General features: G+C 43.4%; 1 protein-coding gene across 1 annotated transcript in view; it reads left to right on the forward strand.

The window, feature by feature from the left end:
- LRRC36 (leucine rich repeat containing 36) overlaps positions 1–20688 on the forward strand; it is a 48638-nt gene that overhangs the window by 10993 nt on the left and 16957 nt on the right. The window contains exons 4-9 of the mRNA XM_032788452.2: positions 3591–3690; positions 7256–7347; positions 7990–8135; positions 9206–9257; positions 14877–15344; positions 19140–19438. Coding sequence (XP_032644343.2) covers positions 3591–3690; positions 7256–7347; positions 7990–8135; positions 9206–9257; positions 14877–15344; positions 19140–19438 — 1157 coding nt within the window. The remainder of the gene's footprint in view (positions 1–3590; positions 3691–7255; positions 7348–7989; positions 8136–9205; positions 9258–14876; positions 15345–19139; positions 19439–20688) is intronic.

Below are 20688 nucleotides of genomic sequence, written 5' to 3' on the forward strand. Positions count from 1 at the left end.
GCGTCCTCACCAGGAGCGCTTGTTATCAGTTGTATTGTCAGCGTGGGGCATTGTGGGATGGCTGCTGTAAGTAAGTAAGTAATGCAGCCTCTACACTGCCACTGTGGCCACCTAATTACATCAACTGTGACTCAACGCCACTTGGGATGGTGGTGTTACTACATCAGAGGCACTTATGTCGGCGAGAACCAAATTTAAGTGAAGACCCTTCCTCAGCTACGGCAACACAAGGCAGCTTATGTCAATCTAACCCTGTAGCATAGACCAGGCCACAGTCCCTTTTCAAAAGTGATTCCAGCACAAGAAAGCCTAGACCTTATTCAAAGTCAGTGGAAGTTAAGCTCCTAATTCAGAAGCACACTTGAAAAGTTAACTATTTGTATTTAGATCCTAGCTTAAAATCTCTGTTGGAGCCATAGTAATGAACAGCACCACTCTGCTCCCTTGAATTCCTCCCCACCTTGACTTAGATCTTTTTAGGCCTGGCTTTGGAATCATCAGGTGTTTTGGTGTGGACATCAATTTCAATGTTATAACGAGGCCAGGCTTCTCCCCAGCCTGCAAAGGATCCATTGCCACGCACACCCAGAGTCTCTTTTAAATGGTTTTATTGTCCCAAACTTAAGCAAACACAGTTCTGCAGTTCACACTGGGCTATAAGTCCCAGGGGATGTTTTCTCTTTACCTTTCAGGCACTCATTCTGCCTCCTCTCCCGGGGGACTCTGGAAACCTGGCATCCTAGTTCTGACTCATCAGGTCTTTCTTACTTCCCCAGGTCAAGGGCCCTCCTTTAAAGCCTAATCCGGGGCCAGGTCTGCACTAAGAAATTAGGTTGCTATAAGGTATTTCAACTTAACCCCTGGTGTAGACAGGGCTATGTTGATGGGGGAGCTTCTCCCATTGACAAAGCTACCACCTCTGGGGGAGATAGAGTATCTACGCTGATGGAAGAAGTCCTCCTTTCGGCATAGGTAGCATCTTCACTGAAGGCTAGAGCAGCACAGCTGCCCTTGTGCGGTGTTTTAAGGGTAGACCAGCCCTGGGTCAGCTGGTGCAGCACAGGTACACTGCCCCTGCTCCCTCTTAAAGAGTCAGTCACTCTGTAACCAATGTCTACACTGATTTTATTATATTCATCTGGGGTCTCCCAGTCTCTGTAACAACAGCAAATTGGGTCAGGTAGTTCTGTAGCATATTGGGGGATTTGGGACACATTGTGTTGGGTCCTGCAAACACAGACTGTTCCTGCCCTGGAGGGCTTAGGATTTAAAAGACCTAAACAAACGAAGGGATGGGGATGGGGCTATAACATATAAACCAATGAATGCTCGATTTTGTGTTAGTTACATGTTGTTGTTGTTGAGCTATTTATTTTAAGTGGGGTGAGGTAGGAGGACAAAGAGGATTTAAGAAGAGTAAGGGAATAAGAACAGGGAGAAAGAGGGACATCTCAGCTCATGACATGCCTAGCCAAGTGACGAAAATGTGCTCTGCTTCTGGCTGTCCTTGAAAAATGCCTGAAGATTTCAACTCGTGCAGAATACTGTGTAACACACTTCTTAAGGAGGGTGAGCTGCGGAGCATGTAACACCAGTGCTCTGTACTGGGCTATCGGATTATTCTTTGAGTGCAATTCAGGGTGTTAGTTATGCTCTTTAAAGCTCCCATCTGGGAGATCTTCCTTTATTATATCCTATTGCAGGACTTACAGTCTTCTTGGTTCTTTGGGTTAGACTCTTTGTGGTGTGCAGGGGGGTATTCTCCATGGAGAGCCACGCCTCTGGGCCTTTCCCTCCAGTGGTCAGCCGGAGCCAGAGTCTGGAAAGCTTCATGACATAGACTAAAAGACTTATTGAATTGGGAAGCCATTTGAAAACCTTTGGCTTAACATATCAGGGATTGGAGTTTTGCTAAGGAACAGGAGTTCCATTGATGGACCTTTCGATAGCTTGAGAGAGTTGCATTTTGTCTTCTTCAGACCTGCTGAAGTGGAGTGGTGCCTGCTCATGTGTGCTGATATAAATTTATGAATGAATGAAGGGACAATGAGGTGATAATTTCAGCATTATGGGCAAAATGTTCTTGGGTACTTATGAGCTATAAGCACCCCAAAGTGCTAGTAATGTGCACAGTACACGCTGTATTACTTACCCACACCCCCAGTCTAGAACACTGCTGAGAGTCCCAGCAGCTAATGTATCTTTTAGTCAGAGATCTCCATGTTTCAGCCTAGAACTCTGACATGGGGTTTACCTGCTGGGGAAAGGTGAGATCTCTGTTTACTAGTCACAGGATGTGATCTGGAGACAGCACACCTAGTGACAGGAGGGGGAACAGACTGTAACTTCTTTCCGTCTTGAGTTGATAGAACTTTCACTCCAAAAGGCTGGAGGCTGCTAGGCCCCACTGCTTGTGCTCTAACTCTTCCAGTAGCCTCCACTTCCAATGTTCTGCCCTTAACCCCACAAACATCTCTCTAGCCACAGGTTTTTGTCTGGTGTCAAAACCACCACCATCAGCTTACTGCAGTGCAAAGAACCTTGGGATATGGCCACCAACGTCTAAGGGCTTGACTACACGATGGGGTGATGCACTGTATGGGGTTGTGATTTCTAAAGCGCACTAATGTATTGTGCATCAATTGATCTGTGCAGACAATGCAGGTGCACACTAAAAGTTCCCTAATGCATCTTAATGTAATACTGTTTCAGGCAGCACTACGTTAAAGCCCACCAGCAGGGCCTGTGCAGCCCAATTAATGTGCCACATATTAGTGCGCTTTAGAAATCACACCTCCATAGAGCGCATTACCCTACCACATAGACAAATCCTTAGCTCCAGACATGAGTGAGTGAAGCTCCAGCTCTGTGGACACAGCAACTTGTGTGTTACTTTGCAGTGTGGCTCCTTTTAATTGAGCTAGGCTAGTTTGGTAGAGCTATCTTAAGTGTATATAGCACAGTGAGCGTAATGTCTGAAAATTACAGCCTGAAAGTGAAAGTTTAAGAAAGTCATAAGTAATTGAAAGGGGGAGGGAGGGTAGAGTGGAGTTGTTTATGTAATCGTAATTTAAACAGTTGCTACCACTCCCACAAACAAAAAAATTCAGTGCATTCATCTTACGTTACTTGGTGACACTAAATACACAGATTTGGGCAATGAGTGATAAACAATTTATCAGAATCTTAGAAATTAATTCCCTTCTGATTTTGAATTAACTTGCTAATAAATTGATACACTGAGTATTCATATGGAAATACTTTTGTAGTAATATTAGCAGCTGCACTGTGAGACTGTCACATACGTTCCAAATGGGGTTATATATATCTTTAGTCTTGGGTTAGGTTAATCTGTTATCAGTTTTCTAATAATTAATGGAATTTCACCTGGTGTGGGAAAGGCTTTAAATGTTAATATTTTACTTTCCCGAGTTGTGGTTATGCAGTATACAGGCTGTTGCTGTGGCAATTTCTAGAGTCTGTTTTTGCTTACACTTATGATAACAGTTGTCAGGGCTATATTGTAACACTAGTGTGCTTATATGCAAAAAGAAATCTACAAATGTTCAAATAATCTTTCCTCTTTTTAGATGACAGAATAGTTAGGGAGAGTGAAAGAAAAGCTGCAATACTGCATTTTGGCCTCAAGAGAAAAGAGGAGAGTTTATTTTCTGAAAAAGAAAGCATAAGGTAAGCATGTTTGTTTTGTATTTAATTGATAGTACCCAGGGCCGGCTCTAGCAATTTCGCCGCCCCAAGCACGGCAGCATGCCGCGAGGGGCACTCTGCCACTCGCCTGTCCGGCGGCTCCGGTGGACCTCTCGCAGGCGTTTCTGTGGACGGTCAGCTGGTCCCGCGGCTCTGGTGGAGCTGCCGCAGGCGTGTCTGCGGGAGGTCCACCGGAGCCGCGGGACCAGCAGACCATCCACAGCCACGCCTGCGGCAGCTCCACCGGAGCCGCCTGCTGCCCTCCCAGCAACCGGCAGAGCGCCCCCCGCGGCGTGCCGCCTCAAGCACGCGCTTGGCGCGCTGTGGCCTGGAGCCGGCCCTGATAGTACCCTACGCAGCGACTTGATGTTCCTTTGCCATGTAGACAAAGTCCCTGGAAATAAATATAACAAACCCTCCACTTTTATCCCTGGGTAGACATACCCATGAGTCTCTGGGCCAAATTCAGCTTTAGGTAAGCAGATGGCACTCCACTGACGAATTACCTGCTGTAGAAATCATGGGCTGGAGCATTGATTAGTACTTTATTGTTCTGCCTAAAATCTGTTCAGTTGATTATCTAAGTGACTAAGTGCTACAACAGAAGGGAATATTATGGAACACACTTTAGCTATATCATTGAGAAATCTCTCTTTCTTTGCTTTGTGTCAATTTGCTAATTCATAGGGTTTTGTATTATTCAACTCAACTTTCTGCTAAATTGTCTTTAGTTCTTTGTTTTATAACTACAGCACCATAAGTTGTACTTGTACTACAAAATATATTGCTTTGGGTTATGTTACTAAAGGTAACAGGCAACATGATTAACTGGCACACACAAGTGTATAATTTCTGTGAATATAAAGGGCACGCTATTGAAAAGAGCCCAGATTCCTGTTAGGTGCCTAACTCAAGTGGCAAGATTTTCTCCCTTTGAAAATCTGGCTGCTTCAGCTGGGTGCCTAAATAGGACCTGAGCTCTTTTAAAAATTGGGCCAGTAGTGTTTTGCAATGTCTTATTAACACCAGACATGCAAGTGCTTGTCATGTCTCAATAAATGCAATTCCATGCTGAAATAGGCTTAAAATGGGGGATCCATTTCTGTTTGTCTCTTCGTGTAGTTATCTTTCTGTATGAATTTTACACCATGATAATTCATATCCTTTTAATTTTTTGTGTAGGTTTTTTAGCTTCTTATCATAAATTTCTAATGCAAGTGTTTTTTGAATTAATCTCTGACTAAAATTTGGCAGGGGTTTTAACTGTTTATTGTTGATGGGCCACATTTCTAAAAGACCTCAGCGCCTGACTGCTCCTACTGTTCTCATTGGGAGCTGCTGGCTACTGAGCAGTTCTGAAAATCGGGTCCCAGTTGTGAGTGCAGAATACTTCTGAAAATCGGGTCTAGCGTGCATCTTTAAACCAATGTTGACTATCTACACCAAAATTATGAGGAAAAAATTGAGCATATGTGAGACAACAGGTAGTTTTGGGGAAAACTTGTTGAGTTAAGGGAATTTTTCCATTTTTCATAAAAGAAAATGTATTTGTCAGCAAAGACTCAGTCAGTGAATCTTCTCTTTCGGAGACACTCACAAAGAATTGTCCATTTACAAAATGGCTCCCATCTCCCATTGTTCTCTATAGGCTTGTTGCCTCAGGCTGCCCTTAAATAATTAGTTGCCATTTCCCCAGGTCTTATAAGAAAGAAGTTTAGAATGCCCTTAGCAATAATGGCCACTGCTTCTCATTGTTCTCAGCTGTAGTATAACTGTTGAATGTTCATCTTATTAAAGCCAAAGACTCAGACACAGAGACTAGTCTGTTCAGTGATTGTAATTTTATACAACATGGCCACTGAGTTTTCACAAGTATAAAGAAACTCTGTCTGCAGCACAACTTCTGTAATGGACCCAAATACAACAGTGCTAGGGACTTCCTTTTCCCACTCAAAACACAGCATTATTCATAGTACTTCTCTCTCCTTGCTTCACCAGAGTAACAGTCAACAATATTTTAAATGCTGCAGAGGGCTCTGTTCCAGATTGGCATATACAAGTCTTGAAAATCTATTTACATACCAATAACTCTTTGCAAATATTTTAACAAAAATATTGATTGAATTTACGTAGCTGAAACAATACAGAGAGGATAGAGTACCTGAACCCTGAGATATATTCAGCATATTTTTCTGCCCTGTCTCTGACTAAACCCATTGTGTTCCCCATCCCAGGAGGTTCTGAGTGCCTCCTGAACAGTGATGATTGTTTCCCAACTCCCACCGTCTTCAGGGAAAAATTAGAGATCTCAGCCACTTCTAGGACTGGCTGTTTTACCATTGTCTTCAATGGAAGCAATATTAGACCATCCGATCGGAATCCATTTTAAGTTAATGTAATGTAATGACCATGTCGTTCGCAGCAAGCTGGGGGTATGAATCTACCCACGCTAACATGTCACACACTAACTTTCCATACGGAGCCTGCTGATGCACACTGAGGGCTTGTCTATATGGTGCATTAAAGTGCAGTAGCTAGGGTGTGAATTCTAGCTTGCCCCAGAGTGTCGCACATGAACTGGCCATGAGGGCCCTGATGGCACTCAGTAAAAGTTCCTTAAAAACAACAAGAAGTCCGGTGACGCCTTAAAGACTAACAGATTTATTTAGGCACAAGCTTTTGTGGGTAAAAAAACCCACTTCTTTAGATGCAGCTGAGAGGTTCTTTACCCATGAAAGCTTATGCCCAAATACATCTGTTAGTCTTTAAGGTGCCACCGGACTCCTTATTGTTTTTGTGGATACAGACTAACATGGCTACCCCTCTGATACTTAAAAGTTCCTTAGTGCATGATGATATAGTCCCATTTTGAATAGTACTATGTCCATGTGCACTTAGGGAACTTTTAGTGCATGCCAGGGGGGTCCACGCAGCCAGTTAGTATGCAACATGTTTGTGTGTGCTGGAATTTATACCCCAGCTAATGCACTATGTAGACAAGCATTAGCAGCTCCTTAGTGCACTTTGATCTAGTCCAGTTGCAAAGCAGGTGATGAAAGCACACTAAGGAACTGTGGGCCCTGCTGATGAACACTAACAGTTCCTTAGAGTGCTTTGATCTACCCCACTTTGAAACGGGACTGGATCAAAGCACTCTAAGTATTGGGGGGGGTAGATTTACACCCCAGATTGCCAGGAGCTAAATGTTTGAGTAGATCAGCCCTAAGAAAATTGTCACTTTTCTATGCTGGGATAGACAGTGGTAGAAGAGATTTTGGTAGAAGAGAACGTGGTAGATCAGAGACTTTTGGTATCTATGGCGTGCCCTTTAAACCAGTCATATTTTTCTTGTCTGTACTTGCATCCAGAGAGTGGGGGTGGTCTTTGTAAAATGTAACTGGTAGGAAATGACATTTTGACGAAGAAAAGGAGTGTAAACAGAATATTAAAATTCTATTACCTTTGGGTACAGTTGCAGGGCCCGATTCTGCCACTCTTACTCATATTACTCCACACCTAACCTCGGTAAATCTCTTTTTGGTTGCAGCTGTAGGGGGAATACAATGAAGAACTATGCAGTAGATAAAGGGACTTCTTCAGGACCTAGTTTGGATATTGATAGCTGCAGAAATCAAACTGGTAAGTTGCTTCTTACCAATTAATGTAGCAAATATAAAGATGTATAGTAGGCTTGTATATAAAGTTGGAAATATGCAGGTATTGAAAATACAGGAGGAAGCAAAGCCTCGTGTTTTATTCTGACTAATTTGGGAAACCACTCAATAATTAGCATCTCTTTAAAAGCAAAAAATTCAGCTACTGACTACAGTCCATGTAGAAAAACTGAAGTGCACTGTATTTGAGATTTGGCTATGTAGATCCACACTTTGGGTTGTGTGCATCCCCCATGCTGCTAGGTTGGAATCTTCTCTAAAGGAGTGATTGTTGGGGTCCTGTGGGTGTCCCTTGTGAGCACAAATATTTGAGCCTGAAGGGTATTAAAAAAGAACGCACTCCCAACCATTTTCATTTCCTTTTTGGTCACTGGCAGCTCAGGGCTTCAAGGACCTTTGGCCCCTTGTTCGAGCTGTCTCTCGAAGGCCCAGACATTTGCGCACTCACTATGTGCACAGTGCATGTTTTTTAGGGAGAGCTTTTGAAGATTGCCAATGATCAGGCGGTTCTTTCTGAGAATCGACCCTTCTCTCATAATAAAGCAACCGCTTTCTAGTTACCTCTACAATGTTGAGTCACGGCTTCTAATTATTTTCTCTTTAATAGAGTCAAGCCAAAAGCAGTTAACTCATAAGCTTCTGTTAAAATGCGAAGCAATGGATTCCTCAATAAATGCTTCATCTGCTTCTGCAGTACAGGCCAGCAGTTCAGCTAAAGAGAATAAACAATGCAGCAATACCCTGGGAACCCAAGTAAGACATTCCTGAGTTGTTGTTTAAGCACTAACACTATGCTTGCACATTGCTTGCTCTTCTTTAAGTGATTTGTATCTATTTTTGGTGATGCTTTAATTTTTTTTTTGCCTTCCTTCTTCAGCAGCTGTATATAACATGGGCACAGACTGGCTGGATAGTATAGGTTAGCTTAGCTTTTTCCTTTTACTTTAACATCATTTAAAAAGCACATGAAGTTCAGTGCAAAAATCTTTATGAATAGAGCCTTAAGATTGGGAATTGAAATGCACAGTAGTCAAGAAATTCATAGTTACAGTTCCTACAGCTACAATAAGCTGTCCACATATTAGGCCAGCTCAGATGTCGCAGAACTCCAGTTCTGGGACTATCCATAGATAGCTTTCGATCACCTGTCCTGAGACAGCTTGATTCCAGGGGACACTGAATGGCTTGCTCTAACGTGGTAATAATTGCCCCAAATTTGTTGGTGAGGCGCATGCTGTAGCCATGCTGTTAGCTCTCCCCATGTGCTCCGTATTGGCAAGATTGGATGGTGTACCTCCACGCTGACTTGCCACCACCACCTGGGGACTCCCATACACAAGGGGAAACTCCATTTTCCATCCTCTTTGGGCTACTTAAGCTGAGGTTATGTTCTGATTCATTGTACCTACAGCAATCAGCTTAAAAGCATAAATGGATATATAGAACACTTCAGACATCAGTGTGACCTTGTTCCCCTTGGTGTGGGAATCTTTACTTTTGATTGTCCTGATGTTTGTGTTTAAATTCTTAACCTTAATGCAGACTTCCAATGAAGTGGACGTACTGTGGGTTTGAATTCCTGGTGCTAGTGACTTCATGTTTGAAAAACTTCATTTAAATTTGTGTTCAAGCCTCCAGTCTTGTGTTCTGCACCTAATTTGTTAACAGTGTGGCTTTTGTAGCCATAGAAAGCCTGTCTGTTGCAATTCTTTCACTCAAGGAGCACAAGCTTCACATTTTCAAATTTTCTTTTAGTAAATGGATGACTCAGACCCTCTATATCAGTACGAAGTGCATGATCTGATGTTTCAAATATTTTTCAGCTGGAAGAAGTTGCAGGAAAACAGTTGCTGAATCACAGTCACCTGGAAGATGGTAAATGCTTCAATCTTCAATTTTCTTTCAACACTGGGACTTTTAATTCTTTCCTATATCAATAATAATCATGTAATTCTCTTTCAAATTCATTCTGCTGCACTACTGAATCTAATATTGACATTGGAACAATTTATCACTGCTTATGGTGGAGTCTCTATCACTGGCAAATTTTAAATCCAGATTGGATGCTTTTCTAAAAGATCTGCTCTTATACAAACAGGAATGAATTCCAGGAAATCCTCTGGCCTGTGCTGCACAGGACATCAGACTAGATGATCACAGTGGTCCCTTCTGGCCTTGTGATCTATGAATCTGTTAACTTGACTGTGCCAGTAGAAGTGGTGCTCTGAATATAGTTGTCATGTATTTCCTGTACACAATAGGCTGAAGGGCTACTACAAACAGGTCAGGATTCTGAACCAGGTTTGAACTGACCACAGAGCTTCCTGTTCAGTAATACACACCACATATGGTCACTATAGGTTCCTTTACTCTTCTATCCGGTATGGCTGAGGTTAGCTTAAATAAGGTATGTTACACACAGCACCATCTAGTGGCGGAACAGTATAATCCAGCTAAGTATTCCATTAGTTTCAGCAACTCCTCACTTAAAGCAGCAGAGAATCCTGTGGCACCTTATAGACTAACAGAGGTTTTGGAGCGTGAGCTTTCGTGGGTGAATACCCACTTCGTCAGACGCAGGTAGTGGAAATTTCCAGGGGCAGGTATATATATGCTAGCAAGCAAGCTAGAGATAACGAGGTTAGTTCAGTCAGGGAGGGTGAGGCCCTGTTCTAGCAGTAGAGGTGTGAAAACCAAGGGAGGAGAAACTGGTTCTGTAATTGGCAAGCCATTCACAGTCTTTGTTGAGTCCAGAGCTGATAGTGTCAAATTTGCAAATGAACTGAAGCTCAGCAGTTTCTCTTTGAAGTCTGGTCCTGAAGTTTTTTTGCTGCAGGATAGCCACCTTAAGGTCTGCTATTGTGTGGCCAGGGAGGTTGAAGTGCTCTCCTACAGGTTTTTGTATATTGCCATTCCTGATATCTGATTTGTGTCCGTTTATCCTTTTCCGTAGTGACTGTCCAGTTTGGCCGATGTACATAGCAGAGGGGCATTGCTGGCATATGATGGCGTATATTACATTGGTGGACGTGCAGGTGAATGAACCAGTGATGGTATGGCTGATCTGGTTAGGTCCTGTGATGGTGTCGCTGGTGTAGATATGTGGGCAGAGTTGGCATCGAGGTTTGTTGCATGGATTGGTTCCTGAGCTAGAGTTACTATGGTACGGTGTGCAGTTGCTGGTGAGAATACGTTTCAGGTTGGCAGGTTGTCTGTGGGCAAGGATTGGCCTGCCACCCAAGACCCGTGAAAGTGTGGGATCATTGTCCAGGATGGGTTGTAGATCCCTGATGATGCGTTGGAGGGGTTTTAGCTGGGGGCTGTATGTGATGGCCAGTGGAGTCCTGTTGGTTTCTTTCTTGGGTTTGTCTTGCAGTAGGAGGCTTCTGGGTACACGTCTGGCTCTGTTGATCTGTTTCCTAATATCCTCGTGCGGGTATTGTAGTTTTGAGAATGCTTGGTGGAGATTTTGTAGGTGTTGGTCTCTGTCTGAGGGGTTAGAGCAGATGCGGTTGTACCTCAGTGCTTGGCTGTAGACAATGGATCGTGTGATGTGCCCGGGATGGAAGCTGGAGGCATGAAGGTAGGCATAGCGGTCGGTAGGTTTTCGATATAGGGTGGTGTTAATGTGACCATCACTTATTTGCACCGTGGTGTCTAGAAAGTGGACCTCCCGTGTAGATTGGTCCAGGCTGAGGTTGATGGTGGGGTGGAAGTTGTTGAAATCGTGGTGGAATTTTTCTAGAGTCTCCTTCCCATGGGTCCAGATGATGAAGATGTCATCAATGTAGCGTAGGTAGAGAAGGGGCGTGAGTGGACGAGAGCTGAGGAAGCGTTGTTCCAGGTCAGCCATAAAAATATTGGCGTATTGTGGGGCCATGCGGGTGCCCATAGCAGTGCCACTGATCTGGAGGTATATATTGTCATCAAACTTGAAATAGTTGTGTGTGAGTATAAAGGCACAGAGCTCAGCAGCCAGTTGTGCTGTGGCATCATCAGGGATACTGTTCCTAACAGCTTGTATTCCATCTGTGTGTGGGATGTTTGTGTAGAGAGCCTCTACATCCATGGTGGCTAGGATGGTGTTTTCTGGGAGGTGACCAATGCGTTGTAGTTTCCTCAGGAAATCAGTGGTGTCACGGAGATAGCTGGGAGTGCTGGTGGCATAGGGTCTGAGTAGAGAGTCCACATATCCAGACAGTCCCTCAGTGAGAGTGCCAATGCCCGAGATGATGGGGCGTCCAGGATTTCCGGGTTTGTGGCTCTTGGGTAGTAGATCGAATAACCCTGGTCGAGGCGGGAAGGGTATGTTGATTTGTTCCGGTGTTAGTGTAGGGAGTGTCCTGAGTAGATGGTGCAGTTTCTTAGTGTATTCCTCAGTGGGATCTGAGGGAAGTGGCCTGTAGAATTTGGTATTGGAGAGTTGTCTGGCGGCCTCCTTTTGGTAGTCAGACCTGTTCATGATGACAACAGCACCTCCTTTATCAGCCTCTTTGATGATAATGTCAGGGTGGTTTCTGAGGCTGTGGATGGCATTGCGTTCTGCACGACTTAGGTTATGAGGCAAGCGGTGTTGTTTTTCCACGATTTCTGCCTGTGCACGTCGGCGGAAGCATTCAATGTATAGGTCCAGACTGTCATTTCGGCCCTCAGGAGGAGTCCATGTGGAGTTCTTCTTCTTGTGCTGTTGGTGGGTGGGTACATGTGTATCAGTGCACTGTTCAGTGTTGTCCTGGAAGTATTCTTTGAGTCGTAGATGGCGAAAGTAGGCTTCCAGATCGCCACAGAACTGTATCATGTTGGTGGGGGTGGCAGGGCAGAAAGAGAGTCCCCGAGATAGGACAGACTTTTCTTCTGATACTTGACACCATACTCCTCACTTAAAGTCGTCCCAGTTAACATTGTTTCGTTGTTACGTTGCTGATCAATTAGGGAACATGCTCTTTAAAGTTGTGTAATGCTCCCTTCTAATGTCCTTTGGTAGCTCCTCTTTGTCTACTGCTTGCAGGAAGAGCAGCCCGTTGCAGCTAGCTGGTAGGGGATTGGTGAACCGGCAGCCCTCCTATCAGCTCCCCGCTGCCCTAAGTTCCCTGTACAGCAGGTGTCTGCAGTTCAGCTGATTCCCTCTCCCCACTGCCATGTGCTGCTCCTGCCCTCTGCCTTGGAGTTGCTCCCCGTGACTCCTGCTTGCTGTGCAGGGGGGGAGGAGAGGGAGAGGGAAGGAAGATTGGGGCTAATGTTAGATTGAGGCTAATGTCAGGGTGTCCCCCTCCCCCCTGCTTCTTCACCCCACTTATCCCATCTTCCATAGAGCAGGGGGGACACAATAGGGCTCAGGACACAGAGGAAGCTTGCAGCAGCTGCAGTCTCAGCAAGCAGAACTAATTAACAAGGCAGTGTACTTAAGGGAAATGCGCATATCTCCCTCCATTCCTGCTGCCTTGTGTAGAGAGAGTACTAACCCTTGAGGGCTCAGCCAATTGCTAGTTCATCGTTTAGCAGTAAGGGAACTATCCCACCCTCTGACTCCTTCACCTCAACCAAGCTTCACAATCATCATCACTGTGTACCAGTATTAAATCGTTTGTTTAAAACTTATAGTGTGTGTGTGTGTGTGTGTGTGTGTGTGTGTGTGTGTGTGTGTGTGTGTGTGTGTGTGTGTGTAATATAGTCTTTTGTCTGCTGAAAAAAAATTCCCTGAACCCTAACCCCCCTCATTTACATTAATTCTTTTGGGGAAATTGGATTCGTTTAACACTGTTTTGCTTAAAGTCGCATTTTTCAGGAACAGAACTACAACGTTAAGTGAGAAGTTACTGTACATCTTCTAAGGTTTACATTCCTACCATTTACTTAACGTACACTATCACTCTTTCATTAAAGTTCAGTACAGCGCAACCTGTTAAGTATCTCTGAATTGGTACTCTCTCTGTACAATCTCTGTACTGGTTTTCTAATTACACTAGTAACAACATATAACAACTTGATCATCTGGCAGTCCATTAGTTGCAATGACCAGCAGAGGTTGGTTCGGAATTCTTGAATCTTCTTCTGTATCTGTCATCCGTAGATTTTGCTCTGATTGCTCTTTCTGAGGAACAAACTGTAGATGTTGATGGCTTCTGTTGAACTCTCCACTGTTGGTCTCAATCACATATGATCAGGGTCGGATTTAGGGACAGGTGACCCAGGCGACTGCCTGGGGTGCTGGGGTTGGGGGGGCACTGAGCTTGGGGTGCTGTTTTTGTTGTTAGTGTGAATAAATACAAGTTTACAAATCCTAGTCTAGCGTGCAAATTTATTGTCTTATATGACCGATAAATCATGCATGCAAATGGTGCATCAAAATAATCAAATGGGCTACAAATGCAATAAAAAATAAGGTATTCAAAAGTTTAACAAATGAGGGGAGGGCGCCAAAGATGTTCTTTGCCTAGGGTGCCCTTTGGCCTGGGGTCAGCCCTACATTGAATTATTTTTTCTTTCTGAGTGCTGTCATTGGCTATCCAATTTGACACAAACGTGGGCACCAAGTTTGAGAGAACTGCCTGGTCTAGCTGAGCGTCATCTGTTGTAAAAGTTTTCGTAAGCTGTTTTTACCTTTTGTCCGATTTGGCTACTCTTTGTGTCTGGCCACTTTGGAGATAGATTCTTTTCCAGAGTTGGAACAGCAGTTCTGAGTTGTCTTCCCATCAGGAATTGTGCTAGGCGATATCCAGCACTCCCTGTTGGTGTTGTCTGTAGCTCAGAAGAGCAGAGACTGGATTTTCCTGCTGAAGGATTTTCGCAAGTGCTACTTTGCTCTCTGCTCAGAAGCACAACTGCAGAGATTGATAGTGGTCCAGCTGGGCAGTGACCTCTCCATCGTAGGTCCCCTGCCAGCTCACCAATGCCTCCCACTGCACAGGGTCCTCTCTTGCCAGGTTGTCTCAGCTCTCACACCCTTCACTTGTCTCAGCAAAAGAGTTAAAACTTCAAAGCCATTAGCACTGGATCTTGCAATGTCCACTCGAGAAGTATGTGACTCTCTTTGAATTTCCACTGTTTGAAAGTTGTTGGAGATTTCTTGGGGCAATGAACATTACAAAAAGCACATGATTGTGAATGGTGACAGGGCATCCAAATGTGGCACTTAAGAGAAATGGCGGAAGCCCCACCATGTGAGACATTTAATACTGGAATTTTTCAAGCACTGGGGAATATGTTGTAAGGAATAATCCTGAATTGGTTCTTGTAGGAGAAAGGATAGCTGAGATCAAATGGATCTTTTCCATCTCTAATGTATGATTTCATAAGTGTGTACAACATAAGACATTATATTCAAGTGCCTGCTTTCTTATGACTTCTTTCTGTGGGGGCCAGTTGTTCTTCATAGGAGGCTTATAAATGCAGGCAACTTAAGTGTGAAGTTGGAATATGAGTAAAAATAACTTTCGGTGAATGTTTGCAGTTTTCACAATTTTTACTCCTATGTTTGCGCTTGTTTTTTGGCAGAATACAGATCTCTTCCATCACCACCACAAATGCGTTCATCCCTGCGCTCCCCAGACAAAATAAGAGCTGGACTCACAAGAGGTGGATTTCGGGTGACCTTTTCAGAAAACGATTCCTTAGACTCCTCTCTTGAGAAGGACATAATAGGAAAACCTAATACTTATTACCTTAACCAGGACATTTCTTCAACCAAGAGACTGCATTTGAGTGACACCAACAAAACGAACCCATACAAGTCACACAGAGATACTAGTCTAGATAGTTATAACCACCTCTACCTTTCCTCCACCCCTCAGAACAAGGACTTTAAGAGCCTTCAAAAAGATAAGAGAAGTACAAATTTGCGAGATTCAAGTGTAAGCCTTGCTAATGAAATGGAGACAACTCCACACTCCACTAGTAGTGATTTACTGACACAGCACACTGAGATGGACAATAGCACTCGAAGCCTCTTAAAACTCAGTTCAGGTAAGGACACACTTACTTGTCTTAATGGTTTTCCTTTTGAGAGGTTCAGACCATGGCAGGGAGGATTGTATTTACTGCCGTTCCTACTTTTGTGGCCACCAAATGAATGTTAGGCCCTTGCTAACCTACAAATAAAAGCCATGTTTGTTCCAGGATATGAGAGAGACAAGAAAGGTGAGGTCATCTTTTATTGGACCAGCTTCGCTTGTGGAAGATTCAAGCTTTCAAACTACACAAAACTCTTCTTCGATCTGAGGAAAGAAATCAAAGTGTTTGAGTTAAATACTAGTTGGGACAGATAGTTAAGCATAAGAGGTAACGTGTTGTAGGAAGTCACTGGAGATAGAGTAGGCAATAAGGGTTAGCTTGTTTATATGAACAGAGTTTGAAGTGGGCCATTAAAAGGTTAGCTGGCAGGTGTGTATTACAGGGTTTTGTAATGTGCCATGAAACCAGTGTTCCTGTTAAGTCCATGTCTAGCAGCATGAACTTCAGTTCCCAGGCTCACCTTTTGAAGATGTTATGTAGGTTTCCCTTGAGGATGGGTATTGAAAGATCAGGTATGGAGTGATCATTTTGTGAAAAGTGTTTTCCCACAGGTGATATGGTGTGTTTGTCTATCACTTTTCTGTGCAAGTTCATTTGAGAGCGTAGTGATTGTCTGGCTTCACCCACATAGCTGTTGGGGTATTTGATAAAACCACGTCAGGGAGCATGATTATAACTCCGTTGTCCCCTAAGCTGATTGCAGACAGAGTTCCAGGTAGCAGAGGAATCTCATAATCAGACTAAAGCCTGATCTGGACAAACACAGTGAAGGGCCAATGTACATTACGACTTGGAACCATGTTAATAAAAAAATAAGTTTTAACCAGCCTCCCTGACAATTTTATTTGTGGAGTAGACAGGACCTTGAGTTTACCTCTCCATCCCCTATGTCATGGGCTGATTCTCGGTCTGTTGTGTGGTCTATATTTGACCAGTTGCAGAGCCCTGAACACAAGATCATTCATACAGAAGCCTCTTTTAGATTCCTAATATAATAGCATAGGTGGATTTCTTTCATCCTCTTTTTATTAAGGCAAAGATACAATAAAATGTTAACATGCTGCATAAGATGTTATTTATTGAGGATCAGGTTAATATTCAAAGAAGCTGGCTAAAGATTCTGGCTTCTTTGCTGGTGAGCTCTCCTCTGCACTAAAAAGCATGATCAAATTTCTAAACACCTAGACTCTTTTTGGTGCTTCTCTTGTGTGTGTACTTGATGTGAAAGCTTTTCCATTACAAGGACAGTCCATATTTTGCTGTACCACAACTCCAGGAGTAGGAGGGGGGCCACACTTTTCCAGTAATGTGCAATACAAAGCTTACCTTCTAACAATAAAAAAAGAAATTAATTTGATCAGAGCCGTAACTAGGCATTTTAGCACCTGGGATGAGCAAGTCATACAGATCGGTGAACATTTTAGCCTTGGCAAGTCCCTGTAGAGTAGCCCTGCCATCAATGGTCTATCCTTGAGCCCATCAAGGTCTTAGGGCAGATCCCATCTTCTCTTCCCCCTACTGTACTGTATCCCCTTGCAGGGGTTTGGATATCTGTATACCCATATCCCTTGAGGCTGCCTAGTATTCTCTGCTGCTAATGAGAGAGAGAGAGAGAGAGCACCACCAGACATCAACGCCCAAAGGAAAACAGGCAAAAAAATTGGATCTATTTGGAAGAAAAATGTATTGCACAGGAAGTTTACAACTTAGCATTGCAAACCAGCAGGCTATGCTGGGTCGCTATGATTTTACCTTGTGGGAAATGTTTTAAGGGTGAAGAACAGGCTACTGGATGAAATGAAACAGGAGTCTGCTGCAATACTGGATGAGGAAGAATTAGTGGCCAGGACAGCTCTCTAGGCCAGTCTAGATGGGGATGACTCTGCTGCTCAGGCTATGGCCATTGCTATGGAGAGGTGTTCATGGCTCTCGTCCTCCAGAGGGTCAACTCAACAGACCATTTATGGCCTCCCATCTGAAGGTCCTTTGCTGTTTTCAGACAAAACAGATGATAGGCTGTATAGTCTCAAATATTTAAGGGCAACGCTTAAGTCTCTGGGCATTTGTATGCCAGCACCAAAAAGAAAGCAGTATCACTCTCAGCATCCTCACTGGTATCCAGCTTTTATGCCTTGTATCCAGGACCCGTCCAGACAGAAGAGCAGAAATCACAAAATGCATCCGCCTCCTCCCGCATCTTCTGCAGCTGCCACTTCTTCTTGGAAAGCTGATTTTTCCAATCAAGCATCTTGACACGATGGTCGAGGACAGATAACCAGTCCCCAGCATGCAATCATCTCCTACCCTGGCATTTGTCAATTGTTTATCCCACTTCCTACGAGCATAAATGACTTTAAGCTACAAGATGTGATGCTCAAGTGGGGCTATATCTTTCTGGCCCCAATACCTGTGACTGTAGCGGAGAACCTTAAAATATGAAGCATCTCCTGTGATGTCAGCAGCTTGAGAATAAATGCTCTTCCAGTGATCTGGCAGAGTGCAGTGATCAGTAGTCGCATGTGCATGGATGTGGTGGGAAGCAATATGAGGACACGACAAGATGATGATCATGGCTACACTACTTAGCCAAGAAATGTCATAGCTCTTCCATTCCTTCCAGTCTTGTATAATTTTATTCCACATCGGACAGTAATGCTTTTTATGTTTCTCCACAACAGACTTAAATATTTTTAAGATTTCTTTACCCATTTAAATGTACGTAGCTGACAACAGTTTGGTTTGACCCTTTGAGGAATAGTAGTTCCCACCATTTCATATTTGTTATAGTTCATGTGGAATCCTTGATACCTACCCACATTCCAAAGTCCATTGTTCTAACGTTTTTAACAGGGTTTCTTGTGCCTGCAAAAACAAGACCTCGTCAGCATGTACAAAGCTATTTTCTGTTCTAATCCAGAAGGCATCTTGATCCCTTTACCATAGGGCTGTTTCTCACGTTTATTGCAAATGGGTTCATTGCAAAAGCAGACAATAGTGAGGGATAACCAGCTACCTGGGCTGGTACCTTTAAACAACTTACAAGGAGGGGATAACAAAAGTTTTGTTTCCAATGATTAATCTTTTGTATAAAGTTCCTTTACAGTGTTGTGTACATAACTAGGAATTCTTGCATGGATTGTTTCATTTACAGCTTGTGTATACAGTGCTTCCTGTGCATGAAGGGGGTGGAGGCTAGAATCTTGAAGCATAATCAATCTCTATTGGCTAAACTTACTAAGACTTTTTTTCAGGAAACATCTCTCTCAAAGGTTTTCATGTAGACCCATCTCTCTTTTCCACAGCCAGCTTCATAAGACTACACCCTCCTTTCAGACAAGATGTCTGTAAAGTGATGCATCTCCCACATTTTGCCTAAAATCGAATCAATATTTGTTTAATTAGATTATTTTTGACATAGTGTAAAAATGTTGGTTCTATAGTCAGATTGCAGATCATTGATCTTTGGGCGGGTCGGGACATATTCACTCAACCTGGCTACATCTATCCACCGCCCCAGCTGTTTTGTTTCCTCTCTATGCCCTTCCCAGAAACACAGTCGCTCAGTGGTTTGGGTTTACTTTTGTTTTGTATGAATGACCCCTTTGAAACTTTGTGAGAATCATAGTCCTTCCTTTACTGATAAACATATGTGAGTTACTGCATAGAGGAGAGCACCGAAAGATATAGGGGGAAGCAGGATAAAAATGTCTGAGACGGTTAATCTGCATTCCTGTTTTCCTTCCCCAGATCTGAACGCCAATACACAACTAACCAGTGACCCTGCTCTGTTAGCCACTCGTTTTTCTACATTATCTACCAGCTTCAGTGATTTAACATCAAGGCATCAACCTTTATCAGCTGAAGCATTGCTTGAGCATTCACAGCCAGCAATAATGAGAAAAACATTCCCATCTGCAATGCCTAGGAAAGACAGCGAATCTGCAGCTAACAGGTGCTTGAGCCCTTCTAAAATGGGGTATAAACAAAGTGACAGACTGCATTCATCACTGTCCCCTCAGCATTGTTTTAAAGAGTCAAATAAGGAGGCAAGTGTCTTACTATTTAGCCTCTTTGCTGTACAGAAATGCATTTGCTATTAGTGGCGATTTATATCGGCATCTCATTATAATATGCCTATTTGTAACAGAAAATGGTTATAAGAGCTATGGTATGGGTATGTTTTTGTATGATTATTCTAAATACTACAAAACTGTAGAATGCTACTTATAATGGGTTACGGAAAATAACATGAAAAAGGTACTCTAAGAAAACAGTACCCCAACTTGAGTAAGCAATAGATTCTCCTCTGACACTACCTGGCAGCACTTAATTTTGAATCCAGGATCTTGCAGACTTGAGGGTCCAAGCCCAGCAGCATTGGGATCACCTTAATATGGAATGTCCAGTCTGAGAGATGGAGTTATTGTGCCCACTTTGCACCAAACTGGCAGCGTAGGTTGGACACAAACATTTTCTAAGTGGTTTGGGGATTATCACCCAAGTACAAAGTGTGAGCGTGCAGTGGTCTACAGATGTCAGAGAGGCTGTACATCACATGTCCTCTTTGTTATAAGTGTAGATGAGAAGGAGGCATGGCTACCAAAAAGGAGGAGTGATTGTGATGACATTGCACCATACTAGCTGTCCTAAGCCTGCTGCTGTTCAGCACCTCAGGCTTCTGTAACGTGGAATACATAGTTGAGGGCATGCACAGTGTAGCACCAGAAATATACTGGGAACTAAAGGGTTCTTTTTTCTAGCAGAGAAAGGCAGAACAAGAACCAGTGGCTGGAAGCTGAAGCCAGACACACTCAAGTTAGGAATTAGGCACAATTTTTTAGCATTGAGGGTGGTTAACTGTTGGAACAAACTTCCAAGGGAGATGGTTGACTCTCCATCTCTCGATGTCTCAGATACAAACTGATGGCCATTATGGAAGATCTGCTTTAGCCAAACCTAAGTTATTGGGCTCAATATGGGGTAGCTTGGTGAAATGTAATGGTCTGTGATAACCAGGAGACCAGACCAGATGATCCAGTGGTCCCTCCTGGCCTTAAAACTCTAGGAATCAGAACAACACAAGCAGGGACTTTATGCCAGCATTGTACACTAGTCCTGATTCCCACTGTATGCATTCTGTGAATTCCTAGGGACAGAGTTTTGGCTTGTGTCTTCTTAGTTCCATATACCTTAACACTGGGACTAATTTGCCACTTCATTATACTAGTTTTACTCATTATTCCATGGAAGCCAATGGAATTATACCAGCAGGTCACACTGCTATGATGCCCCATGG

Source organism: Chelonoidis abingdonii, chromosome 19 (assembly GCF_003597395.2).
Source record: "Chelonoidis abingdonii isolate Lonesome George chromosome 19, CheloAbing_2.0, whole genome shotgun sequence".
Classification (NCBI taxonomy): domain Eukaryota; kingdom Metazoa; phylum Chordata; order Testudines; family Testudinidae; genus Chelonoidis; species Chelonoidis abingdonii.